At 45.6% G+C, this 24,088-nt stretch overlaps 1 protein-coding gene across 1 annotated transcript in view; it reads left to right on the forward strand.

Moving 5' to 3' along the window:
• DOCK11 (dedicator of cytokinesis 11) overlaps positions 1-24,088 on the forward strand; it is a 362,537-nt gene that overhangs the window by 112,746 nt on the left and 225,703 nt on the right. The window contains exons 24-29 of the mRNA XM_088453072.1: positions 1-70; positions 761-830; positions 1,652-1,777; positions 10,116-10,187; positions 11,457-11,603; positions 13,312-13,395. The exon at positions 1-70 is cut by the window's left edge and continues 49 nt beyond it. Coding sequence (XP_088309198.1) covers positions 1-70; positions 761-830; positions 1,652-1,777; positions 10,116-10,187; positions 11,457-11,603; positions 13,312-13,395 — 569 coding nt within the window. The remainder of the gene's footprint in view (positions 71-760; positions 831-1,651; positions 1,778-10,115; positions 10,188-11,456; positions 11,604-13,311; positions 13,396-24,088) is intronic.

Raw genomic sequence — 24,088 nt, forward strand, 5'->3', positions numbered from 1 at the left:
TTCTCACACAGCTCTTTCAACTTTTGAAAACCACTTCCCATGAAGATGAAGTAGCTTTGAATTGTACTCTGTGAGTCTTATATTTTATATGGAATGTACGAACAGAAGTTGATTGTTATTCAAAATACAATGCGCTCCCGGGACCTGATTCAGAGCCACATGCATTTGCTGATGTTCACATAGTCTAGCGATTATTTTGCAACGCCAACATTTCTAAAAAGTCCTACAATGCCTGCGTTATGCAGTGTGTACGCACAAGGACGCTGTTGAGATCAACTGTATCGTAAATGTTTTGGAATAATAATGGGTATACTGGGAGGTGGATAGAACTGAACGCAAAAATAGTCCATTCCGTGGGCATATACAGCTGATCCATCTAAAGTGCAACAAGTGCTTCAAGTATATGGACTTTGGGTATAAAATTTAAATAAAAAGTAAATCTGGATATTCCAGTATATTGAAGAAGTCCTGGAACTGGACTGAAATATAAATAGAGGTTGCAGTAATGGCGTCACGGTCAGCTAGGAATCGCGTGACGCGTTTCGCTGAGGTATTGCGCCTCAGCTTCCTCAGTAGCAAGTGTCAGTACTGTGTGGCTACTGTGAACTCCATTGCTCCAGCTACAATTGGTAGTGTGGATGGAAATTATAGAGAGATTTCTAGTTTACACCTTAGCTGTATTAAGCCATCAGTTCTGAAATAGTGGGTTATATTTAAATTAAGTCATTTTAAATAATTGGAGGGATTTTTTCTATTAAAGGGTACTTCTCCACATTGTATCCAAATGCCAAGAAGAAGGTTTGGAACATTATCTGCGTTCTTTTATCAAGGTAAGACATCAGGATTACCATCCTGACTTGTGCTATTAAAATATAACATTTTATATACAGTAGCTGTGCAAAAAACAATTACTGCGTTTGTCAATTTAATTCTGCTCTTTGGTTTGATATATTCTAAATGAGCGGGACAAAACTCAGCGCTATTTTGTTATCAGCAATATACATTTTGTCAGCACACTAGAGACTGCAGAATACAAGAACGCAAATTGCATTTCATTTTGGGTGCATGCCGCAATCTGCTCTAGGGAACAGCCCTCACATAAATGCTCTGCAGGATTGTGGGTCCAAGTGGAAATGGGCAGGATGGAACGAGTTCAACCCTTACTTCCAAGTCCCACCTATTTGGACTTAGGATGTTCCCCTCCATTAAGGTTATCAATATTCCTCCAAAAATACTGTTTGTTCAAGTGTCATTTATGTCAAATCAGAAGAGTAAGGGTGATGTGTCTGCAGAAAAAAATATATCACATTATAAAGGCACCCAACAGGAATGCTCCCCATAGTGCCCACCCTCCACCCCATGAAGCTCAGTATCACATCCTGCAGCATGAATCATCATGGGATCAGGAGTGCTCCTAGGCCACATTTAGCTCGGAACATCTCCATCCACTATCTATTCTCTTCAAAACGAGCATTATTTTGCACATTCCTCAGTTGCTACCATCTTGATCTGCTAGTCCATGTGTTTCCCATTAAGACGTGTGCACGAGTGAAAAAACAGGAGTGCTGCCTCTGAAAATGGTATCTGTTCTGTAGGACACAGTTTCCCGGCTTCATAATTGACCCTTACTTCTCTGTCTCTGATGTTACAGTATGTTTTCAGGACAGAGAAGCTGACTTCCTCTCAGAGCAAAACGGTGCACGAGATTCTGGCTGTCACCATGATCACAGTTCTGAAGCAATCTGCAGATTTCCTGGCTATTAACAAATTATTAAAGGTAATGGGATGGCGGGGGAGGTGAGAAGATGAAATATGGCAGGCGTGCAGCTTGTGGTGTTGGTTGTGGCTCGTCGTCATACTTTGCGGTGTCTGGTTCAGTAAATAGTGGTTCTGAATGCAGGAGGTTTTTTAGATTTGTGTATCTCCACCCATAATTCCTAGAAGAGGTGCTGCCATGATACCACATTTTCAGCTTTTAGCTAGGCTTGTGTGTCAGTGGGCCTGATTCACTACAGATCGCTATTCTGCTTATAAGCAGTTGCTAATATCAACGGGTATATGTACAGTAAATGTTTGCATTCGCATTGCAATCGCATCCTGACATAAAGACGCCCACTTCCCCTTACTCACATCTGTATACTTTGACAACATAGCAAAACCATCGGTAACATCGAGCAACATCGGACCCATACGCACAGTTAAGGCAGGTCAGACCTCGCTCAGAAATTGCTTATTTCCGCGCATGCTATGAGTCCTCAGGCGGCGTCTGGTATTGTAGTGGCTAATTTATGCACGCACATGCAATGCACTGGTGCGCCTGTGTTCGCCCAAACCCCCCCTCATCACCATCAAAGTGCAAATTAATCGGACGATTGCGTGCATATAAGCACCTGCATTCCTTGCTGAATCAGGCCCAATGTTACATCAAAAACATTTTAAGTCAGATTTTTTTTCTCTCCTTCATCCACTAGGGGACACTGGAGCTTCATGACAGTGGGGTATAGACGGTGGGTTGAGTTGAGCCTGGCACTTTAAAAATCTACAAGTGTGACTGGCTCCTCCCCCTCTATGCCCCATCAGCCCCAGTTTTTAGAATGTGCCCAAGTAGAGCCGGTGCACAGGGGCTGTCTCCAGCCCTTAAGTATATATATATATTAATTTATAAAGAAGAAACAAGAGGACAGGCAGACTGTTAGCTGTGACAGTCTGCCTGCATCGTGGGAGCCGCCAGAGAGGGGACCACACGGCTACTGCAGCCTGTGTCCGGTCACCCTATGGAGGGGAGGCTGCCTTTTGGCAGTGAAGGAGTCATCAGACTCAGCGGGGCCCGCCACAGCTAACACTGGCTTGTGTCCGGGTCCCCGCTCTCCCCTCACAGCCCAGCGCTCTGGCCGCAGCAGCCCTGTGAGTATGCACACCTCTCCTGTCTAGCAGGAGAGGTGAAAATAATTTGCTGGGGTTTTTTAACAGCGCGCGGCTGTCAGTGCCACGCTGGTGTTGCGGAAGAACACCAGCGCTGGCTGTTAGGTAGGCTCTGCAGAGGAAGCGGCGGTCCTACCTGTGCGTGCCGGTGCTTGTGTAAAGGCACCGGCACGTTAATCACTGGCGGCAGTCGTGCCGCTGGCCCCCGCGTGCGGCTGGGATGCAGGGCTATGCCGCGCGCATATAATAGCGGCGGCCATTGACAAAAGGGGGTGGAGCTTATAGGCCCTCCTCCTCTTCCTCCTTCACTGCTGGGCTCGTTTGGCGCGCTCTGAGAGGGAGAAGACTGAGCTTCTACAGGGGGTCTGTAATTACAGTAAGGTAGTTCACTACCTTCTGTTTTTTTTTATTGATCTGCTCCTCCCTTATATTGCACTGTCTTCCCCTGTTACTGAGCTGCATTATTATTGAAATTCTGCTCCTCCTATACTGCTCTGTCTGCATCCTGAGTACCATTATTATTGAAATTCTGCTCCTCCCTTATTGCTCTGTCTGCTCCCATACTTGAGTAGCATTATTATTGAAATTCTGCTTCTCCCTATACTCCTTTTGCACTACTGAGTTGTACGTGGTGTCTGTCTGTGAGTGAATGATGACATCCAGAACAGAAAAAGCTGCTTCACAAAAGCTGTTTGCCTGCAGTAAGTGCAGGAAAAAATTTACCCATGCTCGCTCCGAAGGGTCTTCCTTGTGCGAGACGTGTGTAGCAGAGAGTGCTAGCACGCAGTCTGTCACTCCCTCCTTCATAAATAGTTTGGCAGGGGTCATGGCGGATCTTTCTTCTGAATTAGCCGCTTCCCGTAGGGAACGGGAGGCCGCCAGAGATCTACCTAGCACATCTCACCCTTCTTTTCTAGCAACAGAACCAGCGTGGGCTCAGAATTTAGTCCGCTCGGTGAATAGCCTTGCTCAGGTTATGGGTTCTGCGTCTAAAGCTCCTGAAGCTACGGTAAGTCGCTCATCTAAGAAGAGGGCTCTTCCGGCGGTTCTCCAGTCGGATGAGGACTCGGCAGCGGATCACTCATCTCAGGAGGAAGGGGAGATGCTGGACGAATCAGACGTAGAGACTTACTCACAAGAAACTGAGGCAATGCAAGGTATTGATTTTCTCATCCTTGCGGTGAGGGAAGTTCTTAAGATTTCTGGCCCGGAAGCTCCAGAATCGTTAGAAGACTCCTTGTTTGCCAGGTCACAGAAGATTGCTATCACATTCCCTGTTTCTCTCCAGTTGGACGAACAGATGACGGCAGCTTGGCAGAATCCGGACCGTAAATTCCAGATTCCTAAGCGTTTTTTCTCTCTTTACCCGTTTCCTGCCGAAAATAGAAAGAGGTGGGAGACCCCGCCACCTGTGGATTCTTCGGTTTCTCGGTTGTCAAAGAAGACCACGTTACCGGTTCCAGGAGCTACTACATTGAAGGAAACCTCAGAGCGATTAGAAACCACTTTGAAATCCATTTATACGGCTGCAGGTGCTCTTCTCCGGCCGGCCTTGGTAGGATCTTGGGTCAACAAGGCTGTGGAAAAGTGGGCGGAACAATTGACTGAGGGTCTTAAATCCAACACTCCGCGGGCAGATCTGATTACCTTGGCAGAACATATTCAGGAGTCTGCAGTATACTTAGGAGACGCCTCCAGAGATATCGGCCAGGTAGGCTCTAGGATTTCTGCTTCGGCGACCTCTGCTCGCCGGGCACTTTGGCTTCGTGCCTGGCAAGCGGATGCTGAGTCAAAGAGAGCAGTGGAAGCTCTTCCTTTCACAGGCGATATTTTATTTGGTCCAGAGCTGGACAAGTGGATCTCGCTGGCCACTGGAGGTAAGAGTACTTTTCTACCTTCATCAGCACCTCCTCCGCGTCGCTCGTTTAGGGGACCTTCATTTCGTTCCTTTCGAGCATCTGCAAGATTTCAGGGACGATCGCGAGGTTCGTCTTCAGCGGGGCGAGGAGGCCGGGCTAGAGGACGTCAAGCGACTAATGCCCGCCGTCCAGATCCCAAGCCAGCAGACAAGCCTGTGGCATGACGGGCTCCCATCCCATCTCGGAGATCCGAAGGTGGGGGCTCGCCTCCAGCGTTTCTCGGAGGTTTGGAGATGGACTTCTCCAGACACTTGGGTTCGGAATCTGGTATCTCAGGGATACAAGATCGAGTTCGCTTTCACTCCTCCTGTGTGTTATTTTACAACAGGTTTGCCCGTCGATCCCTTGAAGCAACTAATTTTGCGTCAAGCAATCGAGAAACTTTTGCTGGCCGAGGTTCTGGTGGCGGTTCCCACTGCACAAAGACAACAAGGGTTTTACTCAAACCTTTTTGTGGTTCCGAAACCGGATGGGTCAGTCAGACCCATTCTGAATCTGAAATCCTTGAACCAGTATCTTTCATTTCACAGGTTCAAAATGGAGTCTCTCCATTCTGTCATTGCGGGACTAGAGGCAGGAGAGTTTCTGGTGTCGATCGATATCAAGGACGCCTATCTGCATGTCCCAATTTGGGTTCCTCACCAGGCTTTCCTCAGATTTGCCATCAAGGAAGCTCATTACCAGTTTCAGGCCCTGCCGTTCGGTCTCTCGTCAGCTCCCAGGGTATTCACCAAGGTGATGGCCGTCATGGTATCCCACTTGCGCTCTCGGGGGGTGACGATAGTTCCGTACCTAGACGATTTACTCATCAAGGCTCCAACGGCAGAAGTCCTTTTACACCAAGTGTCCCTTACACATCAGATTCTCATTCAACACGGATGGATTGTGAACTTCCAGAAGTCTCAGTTGATGCCGTCCCAGAGACTTCAGTTCCTAGGAATGATTCTAGACACTGTTCTGCTTCGTGTATTCTTGCCAAGGGACAAGGCCATAGCCATACAGGAGCTGGTTCGTTTGGTGCTCAGACCCAGGAAAGTGTCCGTGCATCTTTGCATCCGTCTCCTGGGAAAGATGGTGGCTTCCTTCGAGGCCATCCAATTCGGCAGATTTCACTCCAGAATTTTTCAACTGGATCTTCTGTCTCAATGGTCCGGGTCCCACCTACAGATGCATCGGCTGGTGCGTCTGTCTCCCCGGACCCGCATATCCTTGCTCTGGTGGCTTCGGACGGAGCATCTGTTAGCGGGTCGGCGCTTTGGAATTTGGAATTGGACCTTGGTCACCACGGACGCCAGCCTCCGCGGATGGGGAGCTGTTGTTCTGGGCAGTCACTTCCAGTGGCTTTGGTCGCAGCAGGAATCCCTCTTACCAATCAATGTTCTCGAACTGCGGGCAGTCTACAGAGCTTTGATACAGGCTGCTCCTCTGTTACGAGGACTTCCGGTTCGGATACAATCCGACAACGCCACTGCAGTGGCATACATAAATCGCCAAGGAGGAACCCGCAGTCGTCTGGCAATGAGAGAAGCCAGTCGCATCCTTCTGTGGGCAGAAAGACACGTAGAGGTAATTTCCGCAGTGTTTATTCCGGGAGTCGACAACTGGGAAGCGGACTACCTCAGTCGTCAGGATCTTCATCCCGGGGAGTGGTCCCTTCATCCCGAGGTCTTTCATCAATTGGTTTGCAGATGGGGGAAACCACAGATAGACCTGATGGCATCACGGATAAATCATCAACTACCCCTTTACTGCTCCAGGACCATGGATCCGGCAGCGGTGGGAGCAGATGCTTTACTGATCCCTTGGCTGTACAGCCTTGTGTACCTGTTCCCACCGTTTCCGCTTCTCCCTCGGATTCTCAAGCGGATCAAACGAGAGTCGTCCACCGTCATCCTAGTGGCTCCGGATTGGCCTCGTCGGGTTTGGTACTCCGATCTCTTATTCCTTCTGGCAGACGAACCTTGGCCTCTTCCGCTACGATCGGACCTTCTACAGCAGGGTCCATGTGTGTACCCAGATTTACGGCGGCTTCATTTAACGGCGTGGCTATTGAGACCGCCATACTAAGAAGCCATGGTGTTCCTAGGTCGGTCATTCCTACCATGCTTAGGGCTAGAAAACCGGTAACATCAGCGCATTATCATCGCATTTGGAGGGCTTATATCTCCTGGTGTGAGGGTCGTGGATCTTCCACTTCCTCTTTTCATTTACCTCGTCTTCTTCTTTTTCTTCAAAAAGGCCTTGATGCGGGCCTACGCTTGAGATCGCTTAAAGTGCAGATTTCTGCTCTTTCTATTTTTTTCCAGCGTCGCCTAGCTCTGATTCCGGAGGTTCAGACCTTTTTTCAAGGGGTACTTAGAATTCAGCCCCCCTTTGTGCCACCCACGGCTCCTTGGGACCTGAATCTTGTTTTATCTTTTCTTCAGTCATCCACCTTTGAGCCTTTGCAGGATGTGGAATTGAAGTATTTGACTTGGAAGATGATCCTTTTATTGGCCCTGGCTTCGGCCAGACGAGTGTCTGAACTTGGAGCCTTGTCCTGCCGTTCTCCTTGCTTGATTTTTCACGAAGATCGGGCGGAACTTCGTACCCGCCCTTCCTTTTTGCCCAAGGTGGTCTCGGGTTTTCATCTGAATCAGCCGATTGTAGTCCCAGCGTTGGCGGACTCTTCCGGGGATTCTCACTCTTTGGATGTGGTTCGGGCACTTCGCATTTATGTGGCCCGTACTGAGGGACTACGTAAATCAGAGGCTCTGTTCGTCCTTTATGATGCCAATCGGCGTGGCTGGCCTGCATCTAAGCAGACTTTGGCCAGGTGGATTCGTCTGACTATTCGTCAGGCATATGTTGCTTCTGCTCGACCACCGCCGGTATCCATTTCTGCGCATTCTACGCGCTCTGTGGGTACTTCTTGGGCGGCACGTAGAGGTGTCTCGGCTTCACAGCTTTGTAGAGCAGCTACGTGGTCTTCGGTTCATACTTTTGTACGTTTCTACAGATTTGACACTTTTGCGGCTTCTGCTTCAAATTTTGGTCGCAGTGTCTTGCAGGGCGTTCAGCACTCTCCCCCCCAGGAGGGTAGCTTTGGGACGTCCCCACTGTCATGAAGCTCCAGTGTCCCCTAGTGGATGAAGGAGAAAACAGGATTTTGGTACTTACCGTTAAATCCATTTCTCCGATTCCACAGGGGACACTGGACGCCCACCCAGTGCTTCTTGCCTGTTATCAATTACTTGTTCTGCTTCAGTTCTGTTGCAGTTTGGTCTGTTTTCGTTGTGTGACTGTTTATCACTGCAGCCTGCTGTGTTCTTGCAGTGTGTCAGTATGTTGGATTGTTTCTTTCCTGTTCTCCTTCTCTGTTCTTCAGTCTGTTCTCCGTCTCCTCTCGGGCTCAGTTCTTTAAAACTGGGGCTGATGGGGCATAGAGGGGGAGGAGCCAGTCACACTTGTAGATTTTTAAAGTGCCAGGCTCAACTCAACCCACCGTCTATACCCCACTGTCATGAAGCTCCAGTGTCCCCTGTGGAATCGGAGAAATGGATTTAACGGTAAGTACCAAAATCCTGTTTTTAGTTTAGCGTTTTAACACTAATGACTAACCTGTGATATATTCCATGGAGTCAATGTACTGTACCAAGTTTTATTACTAACAGCTGATACAAGTGGGCTTCAAGCTTATCAACTGTACACTTCTAAATGCTCTGTTTAAATTAAACAATTATAATGACAGTGTCCCATGAACGGGACAGAACCTCTGCCTGAGGCTTGGTAATGTAAATGGATACTTGTCTGAAGAGGGCACACTAGGATAGGATGTGAGCAGCTCACCTTATCTGTATTGATTCTTTATTGTATTGATTCCTACCTATCCATATACTCTAAATGTCGCTATTTAGCGTTATAAGCCGCACAAGAAATAATTGCTTTCCAGACTTTGATTGTGGTTCCAAAGCACAACAAGATATTATTCACCAAAAAGAAGATAGTTACACGCTGTGATCTAAATACAATTAGCGCAAACAAATTAAACAATCACTAGGTACAGTCGAATACATACGCATGCGCTCTGGATCCAGATTTCCAGCATCAAAGGTGAAGCCTCCATCAATAGCAAGAAAATGATGACTAACTAACAGATTCAGAGAGCTTGCATACCCTTACAGAGATAGGCAATACAATAGAACTAGTTGGCATAATCCCATTGGTTCTTCTTCCTAGTTCTTCTGTTACGGTGTAATTCATAGGTCAGTTTGTATTGTAATAGTTCAGCCTTCAACAGCTTTTTTTGTGTCCGTTTTCCCGTGAAGAACAAGTCTAAACTGGCTAATTACATTACATTTACAGAGAACATTTCAATTCATATCTCTCTATGATCCATAATTTGCAGACGCATGTTGCGATTTCCTCGCTGATGGAACCGGAAATCTGCAAATAAACTGGTTCAGAATGGCACCAAACACGGTCTGCTTATCATGTACTAAACCTGAGATCTTAAATACAGTCGATTTATTACATAATTAATAATTAATAAAACCTTGAATATTAACCTTAATGCTAGGGAACCTTCCTGTGTTTGTGTGCAAAGTGTAAGTGTAAGGATATTAAGAAAAGACGCTAGTTAGCGTTGTGCGACTACGTGTTTGTGGAGTATACCGTGGTACGTGTTTTACAGGGTTGTTCATATTAAATGTTTTAGTAAATGTATGTATTTATATAATGAGCACAGTGGTCCACTCACGCTGCACACCGCTCCTGGCTGGTGCTGAGGTCTGTCTGTGCTGCTCCTGCCCCGTCCACTCATACATTTACTAAAACATATTAAATGTTTTAGTAAATGTATGTATTTATATAATGATTCCCACAATTGCGTGGGAATCGCACAACGCTAAATAATAGCATCGCCGTATGTACTTATGTGTGAGATTCGCTAAAATGGCGCTGGGCGGCCATTCGCAACATGACGTCTTGTTGCCATTCGCAAAATGGCATCCTGCAGATTTTAATTTTAACAGATTCTGTCTCAGCCAATTATCCGGCTTCGACATCTGCCACAGAGGGCGCCCTAGGATTTGGTGGGAGTATAATACATGTTTATAGGCACTGTTATACAGTAATAACAATGCACTTTGCTTACAGGTGCAATCCCACATTGGTTTGTTTGATTTTTAAGCATGAAGTTGTGTATCATTGCTTTATCCCACAATCTGAAACTTGAGATTTTGCTAAATTCCTCAACACTCATAATTCATTATCACATTCTATTTTTTTTTCCAGTATTCATGGTTTTTCTTTGAAGCATTGTCAAAAGCAATGGCATTGTACCTGATCGAAGAGAACAAAAGCAAGGTAACCTGGTACTGTGATGTGTGTTACATATAATAGTGATGGCTGATTTCTTCTATAAACACATGTAAAATATCCTTTTTCTTCATTGACTACTGATGTTATAAATATAAAGTGACAGAGAATAACTTTCACTACGGGCTCGGTTTTATGAAGTCCCACATTGATACCAAACAGTGATAAACATAACTATATATAACACAGGTGTTCATGCAGTAGAAGTACATAGCTTGTCGGGTGCTCTTCCTGGCAATGTGCTGTGACGTTTGTGTAACTCATGGCAAAGTGCTTTCAGAAAACGTTTGCTAGTATTACTTATACTGTGACCGTTTTATACATGTGCCCCACAATGTTCCGCCAATTCTGTAACAATATCTTTTCTGCTTCATTCCTCTCTTTCTACGTATTAGTTGGCTAAACCATGGATTATACTTCATTATTAACCATAATTGTCAACCCTCCTGGAATGTTCTGGAGATCCTTAAATAGGACCTGACAGTGCGTCTCATGCAGGCCTGAGTGGGGCCGAATTTCCCTGTAGGCGCACACTGTAATAATGCGGCCCGTTCACCAACAATCACAATTAATGATTTTCTGGACCCCGATCTTTCTATTCTTTGATGATGGCCAAAATCCAACATGTTGGAAATACTAATTTGTTGATTCCGATCATTGTTTTTTTATTGGAATCGGAGATCGATGATCCCCATACATTGACAATTATTTTTATTTAAAAATTATCATCAAAATAACTCTATTTAACAGCAGGATGTCAATTTAATAAAGTTACTGTATGTCCTGGGCATCAGACACAGGATAGTATGGTAGTACATTTTGTTACGCAAAATAATTGATCACAAACTTGCTCATATTAATGGAAAAATATTACATATGATTTTATCAAGGATTAAATTAAATACAAATCTTCTTGCTGTGCATTTGAATAGAAAAAGTACAAATGTGTTGTTTTGTTATGAGGATCTGTTTGTCATAAGCAGAAGGTGCTCCCTCCCGCTACTCTTACTGTGCATAAAGCAGTTTGGCCAGTGACTAAAGACACTGGATAAAGGGAAATGTACAGTACATACTGTAGGTTTCTCTCTCTTCTTTTTGTTATTTTGAGATAAGACAGATATTTAAAAAGACATCATACATCTTTTAGGTGCCATGTTGTTCCTGTGCACGCTGTCTCTTATTATACCCTGCTACGTGTTATGGGGTGAGGGTTTCTTGCATTTGTATATTCTTTAGATCTATTTACACTTACTACAGGTGCCTAGACCTCAAAGATTTCCAGACTCTTTCCAAAACGCCTTACACTCGCTGCTCCTCTCAATAATCCCACATGTCACCATAAGATACGGCGAGATACAAGAGGAATCCAGGAACGTCAACGTAAGCTTGGCCAGCTTCATCAAGGTAAGCTCTTCTCTAGGTATGCTTTATGGAGAGATCACTGTTTTACACTTTTAATGCATTGCTTCTTCATTATTTACATCTCATCACTGCTGTAATGCTCTCCCCATGTACTCAGGGGAATTTTTTCTATACCATACTATACTATCATGTATATACAACCTGAACATGTTGCGGTGTTACTGCCTATTCCTATATTTAGTCTAGTTGCACAGCTGATTAGCTGCGGGAGGGCTGCTTGTTTGCCATTCTCAAATGCCTCCTAAAAAGGGGTGTGGCAGATTCGGACCAATAGGAAATCACATGCTTTGTACTGGTCCATGTGGACACGCCCACACTCCCATTACAATGTTGCACAGTCCCATCTCTTGGCTGGGCCAATGCAATGAAAGGCAAAGCCAGGTAATACAGATGCTTGGAGTTCCATTGATGGCACAACAAAATGTTGCATCTTAAAAGAAACAGTAACATTTATTTTGCAGAACTTTAAACGTGTTGATACAGTTTAATACTTGCTAAAGTGTCCCAGTCATTGTCCTATGTGATATTACCACAAGGACATGTGTGGTCCATGTGTTTCCAAATGTCTTGTACTTGCAAATATTGTGCAAAGCTGGTCTCCTCATGTATATGTACATGGTAGTGTATATTCAGGTGAGCATGTGAATTAGTGTTTGTAAGTTGTTATTTTTCAAGTTGAGAAATGCAGTTTCTCTGTATTTACCATGTATGTGTATGAATTAATGTACAGAGAACACGGCATACTCTGTGCTGTCATCCTACATGTAGTCATTTCACGTGTGCTTTGTGAGATTATACATTTATTACTAAATCTGGGCTCAGCTTAAATATAACAATGTGTTAACTTTTACTTTAAGCATGAAAGCTTAAGGGGGAGATTTATCAGATCTTCTGAAGATGGCAAGTGGATCCGTCGCCCAGAGCAACCAATCAGATTATAGCTGTCATTTATCTAATACATACTATAAATTGATAGCTATAATCTGATCGGTTGCTAAGGGAAAACACCTCCACTTGTCTTCTGTAGAAGGTTTTGCTAAATAAGGTTCAACTTTCCTCTACATTATTAGTAATAGAAAAAGCAGTAGCTCTGTGGTAGAGACCTTACTTAAGGGGCCTATCCGTTAGACGACTTTTGGAACGATCCGAACAAAACCAGGAGGTTTTGGTCGGATTGTTCAGAAAGTCGTCTAATGGATAGCCGGCAAGGACCAGCGAAGCGCGTGCACGCTGGGTCCTTGCCGACGCCGACTATCTGTGGAACATGCTCGTCAACCTGACGATGATCGTCAGGTTCCACATGTTCGCAGATTGGAGGTCGGTCTCCTGCACTGAATGACGTTCAGTGAACGCCGTTCAGTGCGGGCACCGCACCTTGGCGACCTGAAAGACTGAACGCTAATCGTTCAGTTTTCAGGTCACCCAATGGATAGGCCCCTTTACTCCCCCAGCAATACTGATTTGTCTTGAGCTAAAGAGAGCATGACTTACATGGGAATGAGCATGTGGTGAGAGTTATTGAGGGTGTGGCGTTTGCCTTATATGCATGGTGGGCAGTATCAATGATAAAACTCTTGTTTTTGTGCCTTCTCCCAAAAATAATGACAAAATAAATAGCTGTGCCTGAGTAATAAAAAGGAGAATGCAAATATTAGTGACATCATTTTCCAGTCTCTCCTGTGTTTTGTAGAGAAGTCTCACGTTCATGGATCGAGGATTCGTCTTTAACCTCATCAATGACTACATGTCCGGATTTAGCCTTAAGGATCCAAAGGTAAATTAGAGGACAGTATGGAACATAGTGGGAAGTGGATTATTAATACAAAGCAGTTATGTGTGCACTGCCACAATATGAATGCACTTTACAGGACCTCTTCTGTTTAGGTGCCTCGTTCCAGAATATCCACAACGTTACAGTGTAGGGCTTTTTCCAAGACGTTTTACTGGGAAAAATGGTTTCTCTTTGGCAACAGAACATCATATACAGTACTAATGCATCAGAAACTACTGCCACATTCAAGATAAAACATTTGCTGAAACAAAAGCACACTGTCATAGTAATCATTCTGTATTAGGACCAAAGCTTCATTATCCTTTAAATCGAATGGGAACTGTTTAAAGAAAATGGGGGATGTGAATTATTAGTAGATAAGTGTCAAAAGCGCTGGAACCAGCACAATTTGACACCTAAATTTTCAACAAGTATTAAGGCAGTTACCACTTCTCTGGATAAATGTACTTCAATGTCATCGCCATACAGTTGTATGGTGACGGTAATCTGACAGAAGATGTCACTGGGAAGATAGCACTGCAAAGGGGGAGCTGCTTGCCGGCAGAAGGTACGTATACTGTACTGTGGATGCAGGGTGTGAGGTGCGGGGCCATACTGTACCCAGGGGCCTATGTGCACCGCACACCCTGCACCCATTATACATATGCCTGTGACAACCAGGTTGTGTTTGTTACCCAGTTATTTTGTACTAGCTCAGATACTCGGCATTGCCCGGGTTGAAGACTGGACCTTTGATAGAGCCAAAAGCACTCCAGGGCTTGCGGCAATGAGACCCTACCACAGGGTCTCGTCGCAAGGCCGATGGTCGCGATGGTTTTGACCATCGCGACCATCATTTTGGCCGCACGCTATAGCTGTGGGTGGTCACCCACAGCTATGCGAGCGGCCAGGAGGCCGCTCCAAAAAGGAGCAGGGACGGCCCTGATTCAGAGCGAGCGCTCTGTCAGAGTGTCCGGCTCTGAATCAGGTTCAGTGTGTGGATCTTTATTATGCACCTACTCACTATACCACTGACCTCACTGCTGAGTTAATTTCACAATATATACTGTATATAAAAATATAATTTTTTTTTATTTTTACAAAAGATCCATAAGCATCCTGTAAACACCTTCAGGTACTCCCCAGGAATCCTAGAATATATTCAACTTTAGTGATTTACCCAGTTTACGTATACAGATGTGTCCACATACATCTATCCTCCGAGCGCTCTAAATCTCGTTACACATAACTTGTTAGAGCAGTGTGACTTGGTAACGCCAAGAGTCTGTTTGTGCAACTTTTTTCTGTCAAATGTGTCTTATTCGCACAGCGATGTGAATACATGTAGGATGCACAAGCAGTGCTGGGATCGCAAATGCAGCAAGGGGGGAGGGGGGGAAGGTTGCTAGTAAGGGGAAGGAGCTGAAAGAGAAGAAGGGATGAGCTTGGCTGCTCAGGAAACATATTGAGGGGACTTTACAGGATAGTAGCAGAACTGGTGGTTACACAAGGAGACAAGATATATTGAAGTTGGAAGGGTGTCCATGGATAATGCTAGTGACTGATAGTAAACAAATGAGAGTAAACTCACTGACAGTGTATTAAACCTTCAGTCATCTGAGGGGTGTCCTGTGCATACACCATATAATTAACACATAAATAAATAAACAATATTATAAATAAAGACTCGGAGACATGGATTTGGCAGAATACAATTTGTTAGCTATTTATTTAAGACTTATTAAGACTATTCAAATACATTTAATTAAGAAAAATGGAGGCAAAGAAAGGACGGCCATAATCAGTCCACTCCAACAATGCACTACACAACTAACATCAACAATTACCAACGATAGGGTGATGACGCAGCCCCCGTCTGCGGTCCAACGAACAAAGAAGTCAACAAAGGTAACCCGCACAAAATAATAACATTAATCAACTCAACCAAACTTGCACTCGAAGCATCGCCTTAAAAACAGCTAACGACAAAACCATCAAAACAACATAATTTGGAAAGAGAGGGCGGTGGGTAGACAGGAACAAAAAGGCTTAGTATCAGCCCACAAAGTTTCACATACCACATAATTACACACCGCTAAAGATGTCAACTAAAGGTGAGTGTACCCAAAACCATGCCATTAATCAACTCAACCAAATTTGCACTCGAAGCGGTGACTTACCGTTCTTTCCTGCCAAAGCGAAGGTCTGTCTACAGAACGATTGCACCACCACCATACCACCACTAAAGTACAGAAACAATAGCCTGAAACAGATCCTTCACAAACGCAAATTCCCTCTTTAGACAGATAAACTCCATCAGACCTATACAAATAAGCATAGAGAAATATAATTCTGTCCAACCACTCTACCACCCTTGGCCAATACAAATTTTGAGACCGCTGTATTCACCAAATGATTTTACAAGAGGGCCAAGCCAATTAAATACTGTCAATATTGTGCACTATGGAGCAGCTCAACTCTAAATCTGTCATCTTTCCTATATTGTTACCACCTAGATGTATAAGCAAGGCTTCAGGAAGACCAAATAGTTTGGCTAAATCCAAAAGTTTAGGGCCTGATTCAGAGCCGCTCGCTGCTGGCGAGCGCTCGCTCTGAATCAGGGCGTGTATTTTTTTTTTATCTCCAGCCCGCTCGCAAAGCTGTGTAATAAAGCAGGAAGTCCACTACTGACATCACAAGTGATGTCAGTAGGGCCGCCCACAAACGCCAGGCGTTCCTAAGGGAACCTACAAAACGGGGCGAGCTGTCACTCACCATCGACAGCCACCCCGTCTTGTAGCGAGACCTGTAGCGACTGAGCTGCAGTCGCTGGATGGGTCTCGTGCATGCGCACACCGGAGGCGGTGCATGCGCAGTTGGTTAACATCGAGCCGCTTGCGAGCGGCTCTGAATCAGCCCCTTAGACTGCAAAAGCTCTCACCCCAATCCACCGAATACAGTCCGAACATAGAAAAGAAGGCGCACCATTGGAAGCCATGAACCTAGCAACCCAAAACACATATGAATGGCCAACAATCCTCATGCTAAGGGAATCAAACTGAACACCTATAAGGAGGGAGAAAGAAAAGAAAATTGTTAAAATAATATGAATTTAAATTGCAATAAAATGGAGGATCTGCCAAAAGAAAAAAATACATTTGTATTTATTGCCAAATCAAAACAAGCTTCAGTGCCAATTCGAAGTAACATAAAGACACATGAGGGTATACTAGGAACCAAGGCGGGGTGGAGGGGGTTAGGGAGGGGGGGAGGATAAACAAGGGTAACACAAGTAATAACTCAGCAAGAGGTAAAACCAAAACCTGCTGAGGGGCTGTCGAATTGCTATTAATATATCCAATTAGCCGAATTAAGTCCGTCAGTTCAGGCAAAAAAGGCCAAAACCCTCAAGACCCCGCTGCCAACAGCGGCGAGTAGCTAATCCCCGAGTAGGGTAAACAAGGAAAAAACAAGACACAAGATAACAAAAACAGGACACCACTCTAATGAAGAAACATATCAGCAATAACCAACAATCAAACAGAAGGTTGAAGGTACTGCTTGTAACTGACCAATTTTGATCGGCCCAGGGCCTTGATTTCCCGACACGGAAAATCCTGCTGAAGTGGCGGACGTGGTGGGCCGATCCAAAACGAATAGGTACCGAAATCCTAAAGGGGAAAGGACAAAACGCAGCGCTTCATGACTCATGACTTAAATTGATACTTGGTCAAAGATGAACCCTCAATAATTGTGTAAAAGCCAGAAACCTGCAGTAACAGGCTTCGTAGAGGAAGTCATCAAGGTAGTGCGCTATCCCATGACCCTCACAAGAAAACACCACACACCAATGAAGAAAGGTACTTCATGTTTCAAAAAAGGCAGATCGAATGGAACACTCTATAGGCAAGCACTTGTCTATGAAAAATTTGCTCTTGATACGAAACCCCATGTACCGGAGCGAATCTGGATGCAAAGGGAGAAGTCGAAAAGCTGATTCCACATCGATTTTGTCCACGAGGGCACCAGGACCATAATCCCTTACCATAGTCAGAGCATCGTCAAAAGACTGATACACCACCGAACAGAATACAGGAGGTATAGCATCATTCACTGGTGATCCTGATGGATAAGACAGATGCTCAATGAGCCTAAATTTGCCAGAAGACTTCTTGGGAACAACACCCAAGGGAGAAAGGATCAAATCCACCAAGGGTGTCTGTCCAAAGGGCCCTCGCCATGCGTCCAAGGCTCACCTTCTTCTGCACCTTAGTCCTAAGGACATCAGGTAATTCCCACGCAGACCATAGGATTCTATGTAGACCCACACGTAACAAATCTCTAATGGGTATCTGAAAGCCAAAAAACTAGAACTGCACATATGCTACATTTGGGTGCCAACCTAACCATTTTGCCATGGTCCCCAAACGTACTGGGGACGCTGCTTCCGGCTGGTTTGGCAGCCTGTTGCCCTGCTAGCCTAAAGCAGTTGGAGATGGGGTGAGCTCCACTGCAACATAAACAAAGGTGTCGAAAACACCACTGACCCTGCGTACAGGTAGAATTATTAAAAGCAAAACATTTGCCTTTACTCAGAGTCTGGGACGTGAGCCAACCTAGACCTGATATTCGACGGCTCGGAAGAGAGTTGACCCTGGTATGTGATGTCTGCATGACTTCCAGCAACACCTCTATGTTATTGGACCCAAAATTCGTAACAAGCCTGACTTCCTGCATACGACAAAGCTCATCATAAGCCTGCCAGGCCTGCCCCCATGAGCTACGCTGCAAGCTATTAATCAGCTGCAGATGATGATGTCTGATAATATTAGTGTGTTCTTCTTTAAATAACATGTAGTGAATACACAAAATCTTGCAATCCAATTACAGCCTTAAACTCTTTCTTGGCCTTCCCAGTGAGGACAAAAATGTCTAGATAATTAGGCTTAGTAATTTTACGCTTGCAACAGGAATGCAGGCCACACAACACAGTAGTATTATCGCAATTGACTCAATGGGGCTGCCCAGAGTAAAACGCACGCATAACCTTTTCTGAGCAAGCGGAGATGCTTCGACAATTTATCTTGCTGTTTGGCTTTGTGTTTTGCATATCTAGATGCTCGCTTGCACGCTCTTGCGGAGCTGCTAAGATCAGACACCAGCACAGAGGAAGAAGAAGATGTCATACCAGACTGAGACCCACCCGACAATCCTGGGTGTTTCTCATGCAAAGCACTGGACAACGTCCCCTCTTCTATGGTGGCGATATCCTCATGATCGTCACTCCCGTTATCATCTGAAAAATCGGGTAACACAGAATCTGGGGCCGCCACCCCAGACACAGGCAACGGCACAGAGGACAGTGTAGCTGAGCTAGTAGCTGATGAAGTAGGGTTTGCCTCTGCGTCGAACTGTAATCCTAAGGAACCGAACACATGCATCGCTGCCATAAACTGCTACGGCATATGTGTTGTCACAGATGCATTAGGAGGACTTGTAGCCGAAACACCACTGTGCGACTGAGCAAATGCTCCAACAAGCAGCGCAAATATAGCAGCCATGGACGACATCATGGCCATTATTCCTGCAGGATCAACCAAACCTGCTGTTGTTAGCATGACCCTCAGCAGCACTATACCCTGAGGACTGCAGGTTCTGTTCCTACATCAAAATCGCTGCTGCCCCCATTACAGAGCTGCTGCCAGAGCCCACCTGCAGCAAGCTCTTACTACCAAAGCGCTGCCCCCCAAGCAGGCTCAGGTAGCTGGGAATGACCACCATTCCCTCTAGAGACCTGAGGGTCACTGCTTCGCCTACCGGCAGCGGTGAGCATCTGCATCGGGGCCCACGAACTGAACAGGCCCCTAACCGCAGCCACCCCCTCCTGACACTTGGTATTCCATGCTGGGCTCCATGTGATTACGCTCACATACACGTGCTCCCGGCCAGTCTCACTGCAGTTAGCGCACCGCCTATCGACAGCTCAGCGCCACGCGCGTACCTGCATTGTGTGCCTCTGGTTGAGATGACTCACCAGAGGACCCGCTGGCCTGTGCAGCCCTTTCAGAGAAGCCAGCATCATAGGGCAGGACTTGGTGCTGGCCAGGGGTAGGTGCCAGCCTGGACCGACCTTTCAAAGCTCTTGACACCAGAAAGGACTTGAAAGGGTCAACCCAGTCATACAGTGCAGACAAATAAGAGATCTGCTTAAACACGTTCTCATAATGAACGTCCCTGAGTATTAGGGCTCCAAACAAATTCCAAAATAACTTGATGCATACTTTTACCTGCCTAGGCTGCCAAAGCATGGAGTGCTCCCATTGGAGCCATCCAACCTGGCATCAGCACAAAGTCTTCGGTGCAATTGCTCACTTTGCTTATTCCATTAGCAGCAGAGACAGATGGACATTAGATACCCAGAGCAGATAACACACTACCAGCTAGTGGCACTAGCCAACCTTGCTATTGATTAAGCAGCGGGGATGCAGTATTCATACACACCTGAGGAGATGTACTGGGCAAAACAGAAAGCAGTGGTGTTAAAACTCCCCATCCAACACCACTAAGGCATTAACAGTTGCAACAGGATCAGGAGAACCCGTACCCGTACTGTGCTGGCCCTGCCCAAACTAATATGGAGCATACACACGGTCAGATTTTTCTTCAGATCTGAACTATAACGATTTAAAAAATCGTTCATATCTGAAGGAAAATTTGACATATCGCTCAGATGAACGATTTCAACGATGCGCCTCCCCGATGGTCAGATAACGATATCTGACATCTCATGTGTTTGCAGTCAGACTTGGACGATTCCATTCATTTTAATGCAGTCAAAAATCGTTCAAATCTTTGGTAAAATCGTTCAAATCGTTCATCTGACAAATCTGACCGTGTGTATGCTCCAATAGGTCATTCAGGGATTGCCACAGCTGCAGCATGCCTAGGACCTAATACTGAATCAAACATGCTGATAGGGGGAAAAGACAGCTGCAGAGAGAGAGAAGTATAAACAGCAAAAAAGAAAGAAAATGTGTAAATTGTAGAAATGATTGATTATTTAAAAAAAAAAAAAAAGGAACAAACTCACCAGTTTAGCCTTTTGATGTTTATTTTGAGTCTCCATCTTATGGTTGGTGTCCCTCAGATAAGGTGTGAGAAAACCTCCAGGTCGTAGCATCGCCTGCGGCACAGGGGGCAAACGTTGTTAATTTGCAGTCAGTGTGTCAGGCAAGGGACATGGAATGTATGCTGGCAGGATGATACGGCCATTTCCATTCCAGCTTCAATTCACGGAGATGCAGATGGCGCAGAACTATACTTCATCTCCTCCAACAATGCATCTGCTGGATGTGGGGAGACGCGGCAGAATGAGCCTCAGGATGGTGTCCAGAATGAGGCGTTCTGCATTCTGCACAACCTGTTGACATTGGCTGGCAGTTGGCTGGTTCACAGCTCTTCAGAGGATGCTCCATTTCTCACTCTTCTTGCTGATCTTCTTCCAGCTGATGGTCTGAGGCGTCCTGACCTCAGCCATGTCCCAGCCATGCTCTGGTTTGCTCCATCTGATAAGACATTCATATATTGTAGATATAACAAATAGCCATATGTAACATGTAATGATCACATATTTTTAGTATACAATATGTGTTACAGCAATAACATGATTGTTATATCATCTTAAGATATTTAGGGGTCTATTTACTAAGCCTTGGATGGAGATAAAGTGAACGGAGATAAAGTTCCAGCCAACCAACTTCTAACTGTCATTTTTCAAACACAGCCTGTGACATGACAGTTAGGAGCTGATTGGATGGTACTTTATCTCCATCCAAGGCTTGGCTTAGTAAATAGACCCCATACTAATCAAAAAAGAGCTGCAATAGTATAAGTGTATGGATGCAGTCCCCAAATGTTTAGTGGTTCCTGATCAGTAACTGACTAACAGTATGGAAGGTGCCACCCAGTAACACAAAGACACCATCCAAAGACCACTTATGCCTCCCACTTCAAAGGACAACTGCCAAAGAATGAGAAACTGGTGTAAGATTTAATTTCCTGAACATTTTTCTTACCTTCATTTACAATCAGCTGAGCTAACTCCCGTCGGCTCATTGTAGCTGCTGATAAAGTGCCAAATAAAACAAAAGGTAACAAAACACAACAAACAGAAAGAAAAAGTACAGATGTGATTGTGCGCTGAGCTCCAGTAAGTGTTGAGGTGCTGGTAGCGTACACTAGTCTGCAGCTCTCTCCTGTGAGGCCTGTCTCATGCGTCAGCAACTGCTTCTGCTCAAGAGTGCCACTGATACTGCCATGTGCTGGGGTTTTATACCTGGCCATACAGTGGCCACCTGACCATGGACAATGTTGGTTACATGTAAATGTGGCATGCGGGCGGCAGTTGGTGATGGCTGTGCTTCACATCAGCTCTCTGCCCTATACCCCACATCATCATCATCTTCCCACTGATATCACACAGATACACATGAGGGAAATCAGTGGGAAATAACATGTTAGTGCTGAAGCGTTAATGCACCAAAAACAGAGGTTCTGCTGCTGGACCCAGTGAGCTCAGCTGTCATTGATGCTGCTATCTCTGCTCCTCTTTTGGTGATCTCTGTGGCCTCATGCGGTACAGAAAAAGTTATATCACCATGAGGGTGTAGTAGGTATTACATGCGTCCAGCGGTTCAAATCCAGACAGCGGCAGCCTGGCAAGGGTGAAAATCCTAATCGTCAAAAGGTAAGTATGTTCTAACCTAATTCTACCCCCTAACCCTCCTTAGGGGTGCCTAACCCTAATCCCCCCCTCTAAGTGCCTAAACCTAACCCCCCCTTCCCCGCCACCTAAACCTAAGTCCCCTGGGGGGGGTGCCTAACCCTCCCTTCCCCTAGCCTAAACCTCCCGGAGGGGTGCCTAACCCTAAGTCCTCCCCGGGAACCCTAAACCTAACCCTCTTCCCCCGCGGCTGTCCGTGCCCGGCATCACTTCGATCGGGATGCCGGGCATCGGTCTTCCGGCGTCGGTAAAATGACAGGCGTCTAGATTTAGACGCCTGTCATTAGTACCACGCCGGGATTAGAACGTCTGGAAGCCGGTGGTCGGGATTTAGACCGTCGGCTCCCAAACTACATCCCCACCATGAGCAGAGTTAGTCCAATATGCATGTTAGTATCTATCTATCTATCTATCTATCTATCTATCTATCTATCTATCTATCCACACAAAAAAATATTATAAATATATTCTTTGTATTATTCTAATCATTTTTACAGTCAAAACTCTGGAGTGAAAAGTGTGTGGCAGATGAGGCACTGCCTCCTCTGTCTGCCTATTCTGCACATCCCTGATCAAAACTCCCCAAATTTTCAGCACTATATACTGCTGCAACTTTATATAATGTCCACATGAACCCTCGGGTTCATATACTGTATGTATCTGTCAATCTGGCTCTGATACTAGCCAGTGCCTCCCCAGCCATTTACCCCACCGCACGTCACTAAAATGCAGGTGCCCTCTAACCTGGTCTATCCGGAGATATGCCAAATACATAGAGCAGACGTTGCAAAAGAAGACAAGTCAGGCAGCAGGTCGCTACCAACATCTCAATGTCAGGATAAAATTTTCGTCAGGGCATAGAGATTACTGCTGTCAGCTTTATGGTATACTAGATTGGGCCCTGAAGTACACCTGCAGCCTTTTTATTTGTTTATATTGTCCTCGCCTATAACCACATTCCATTGATCCTGAAAGGACCCCACTGTTTGCCAACATGCATGCAAACACTGATGTAACTACTGAGGGTGCAAGGTTTGCTGCTGCTATGCCCGAGCTGCCTTTGTGGCCCGCCACTCCCCCTGTACCAAGTCACGTGCACAAGGTGGACCGGTCCAGTCAGGCCCGCCGAGGGGGCTGCCCCACCAGCTGTTCACAAATAGGCGCTCGGACAGGCCGAAATGGTGAGACAGCGCTGCCGGTCGTGATGCAATCAGAGCTCGTGGACTAGAAGTCAATCAGCAGCGGTGGCTCCTGATTGGCTGTCGGTCTGCGAGCTCCGATTGGCTTGCGATCGGCGCCAGATTCAAACTGCGCCGGCGCTGACTGTCCACGTTCGCCCCTGCCTGCTGTAGTGCCATCTGTAATTAGCGGCCCGGCCCCAAATCCACACCAGCTGGCTGCTGAAAGCACAATACTGTGTGGCATAATGTATAAGGGGCACTACTACTGTGTGGCATAACCTGAATGGGCTGTGTGTGGTATAACATGAATGGGCTCTGTGTGGGGGCAAATGTATGTGTTGTTTTTTTTACCTCTTTACCTCTGGGGGGGTGTTTTTTAGTTCTAGATATGTGGCCCCCAAAGTTCTAGTTACGCCTTTGCATGCAAAAACAGAGGGCTGACTAATATATATGGTTAGTTTAAAAAGGGTAATAAGGTTTGACACTTGCTCCGACTGTAAGGTTAAAATTATGCTTTTGTAGCTTTCACACAGGTTTTTGGCAGACTGCCAATTTCCACTTGAGTCAGTCTCAACCTGTGTAATTTAACAGTGTTCCCATTATTAGGGATTGTGTGACTGATGAAGTTCAAACCTAGGCAATAACCTAATCCTGGTCTATCTACACCACCATGAGGAATTTGGTGGAGCTAGGTCCAAAACTCTGGCCGTGCGTAAAGGACAGACAGACACGC

This window comes from Taudactylus pleione, unplaced genomic scaffold, assembly GCF_031769625.1.
Source record: "Taudactylus pleione unplaced genomic scaffold, aTauple2 ptg000039l, whole genome shotgun sequence".
Taxonomy (NCBI): Eukaryota; Metazoa; Chordata; class Amphibia; order Anura; family Myobatrachidae; genus Taudactylus; species Taudactylus pleione.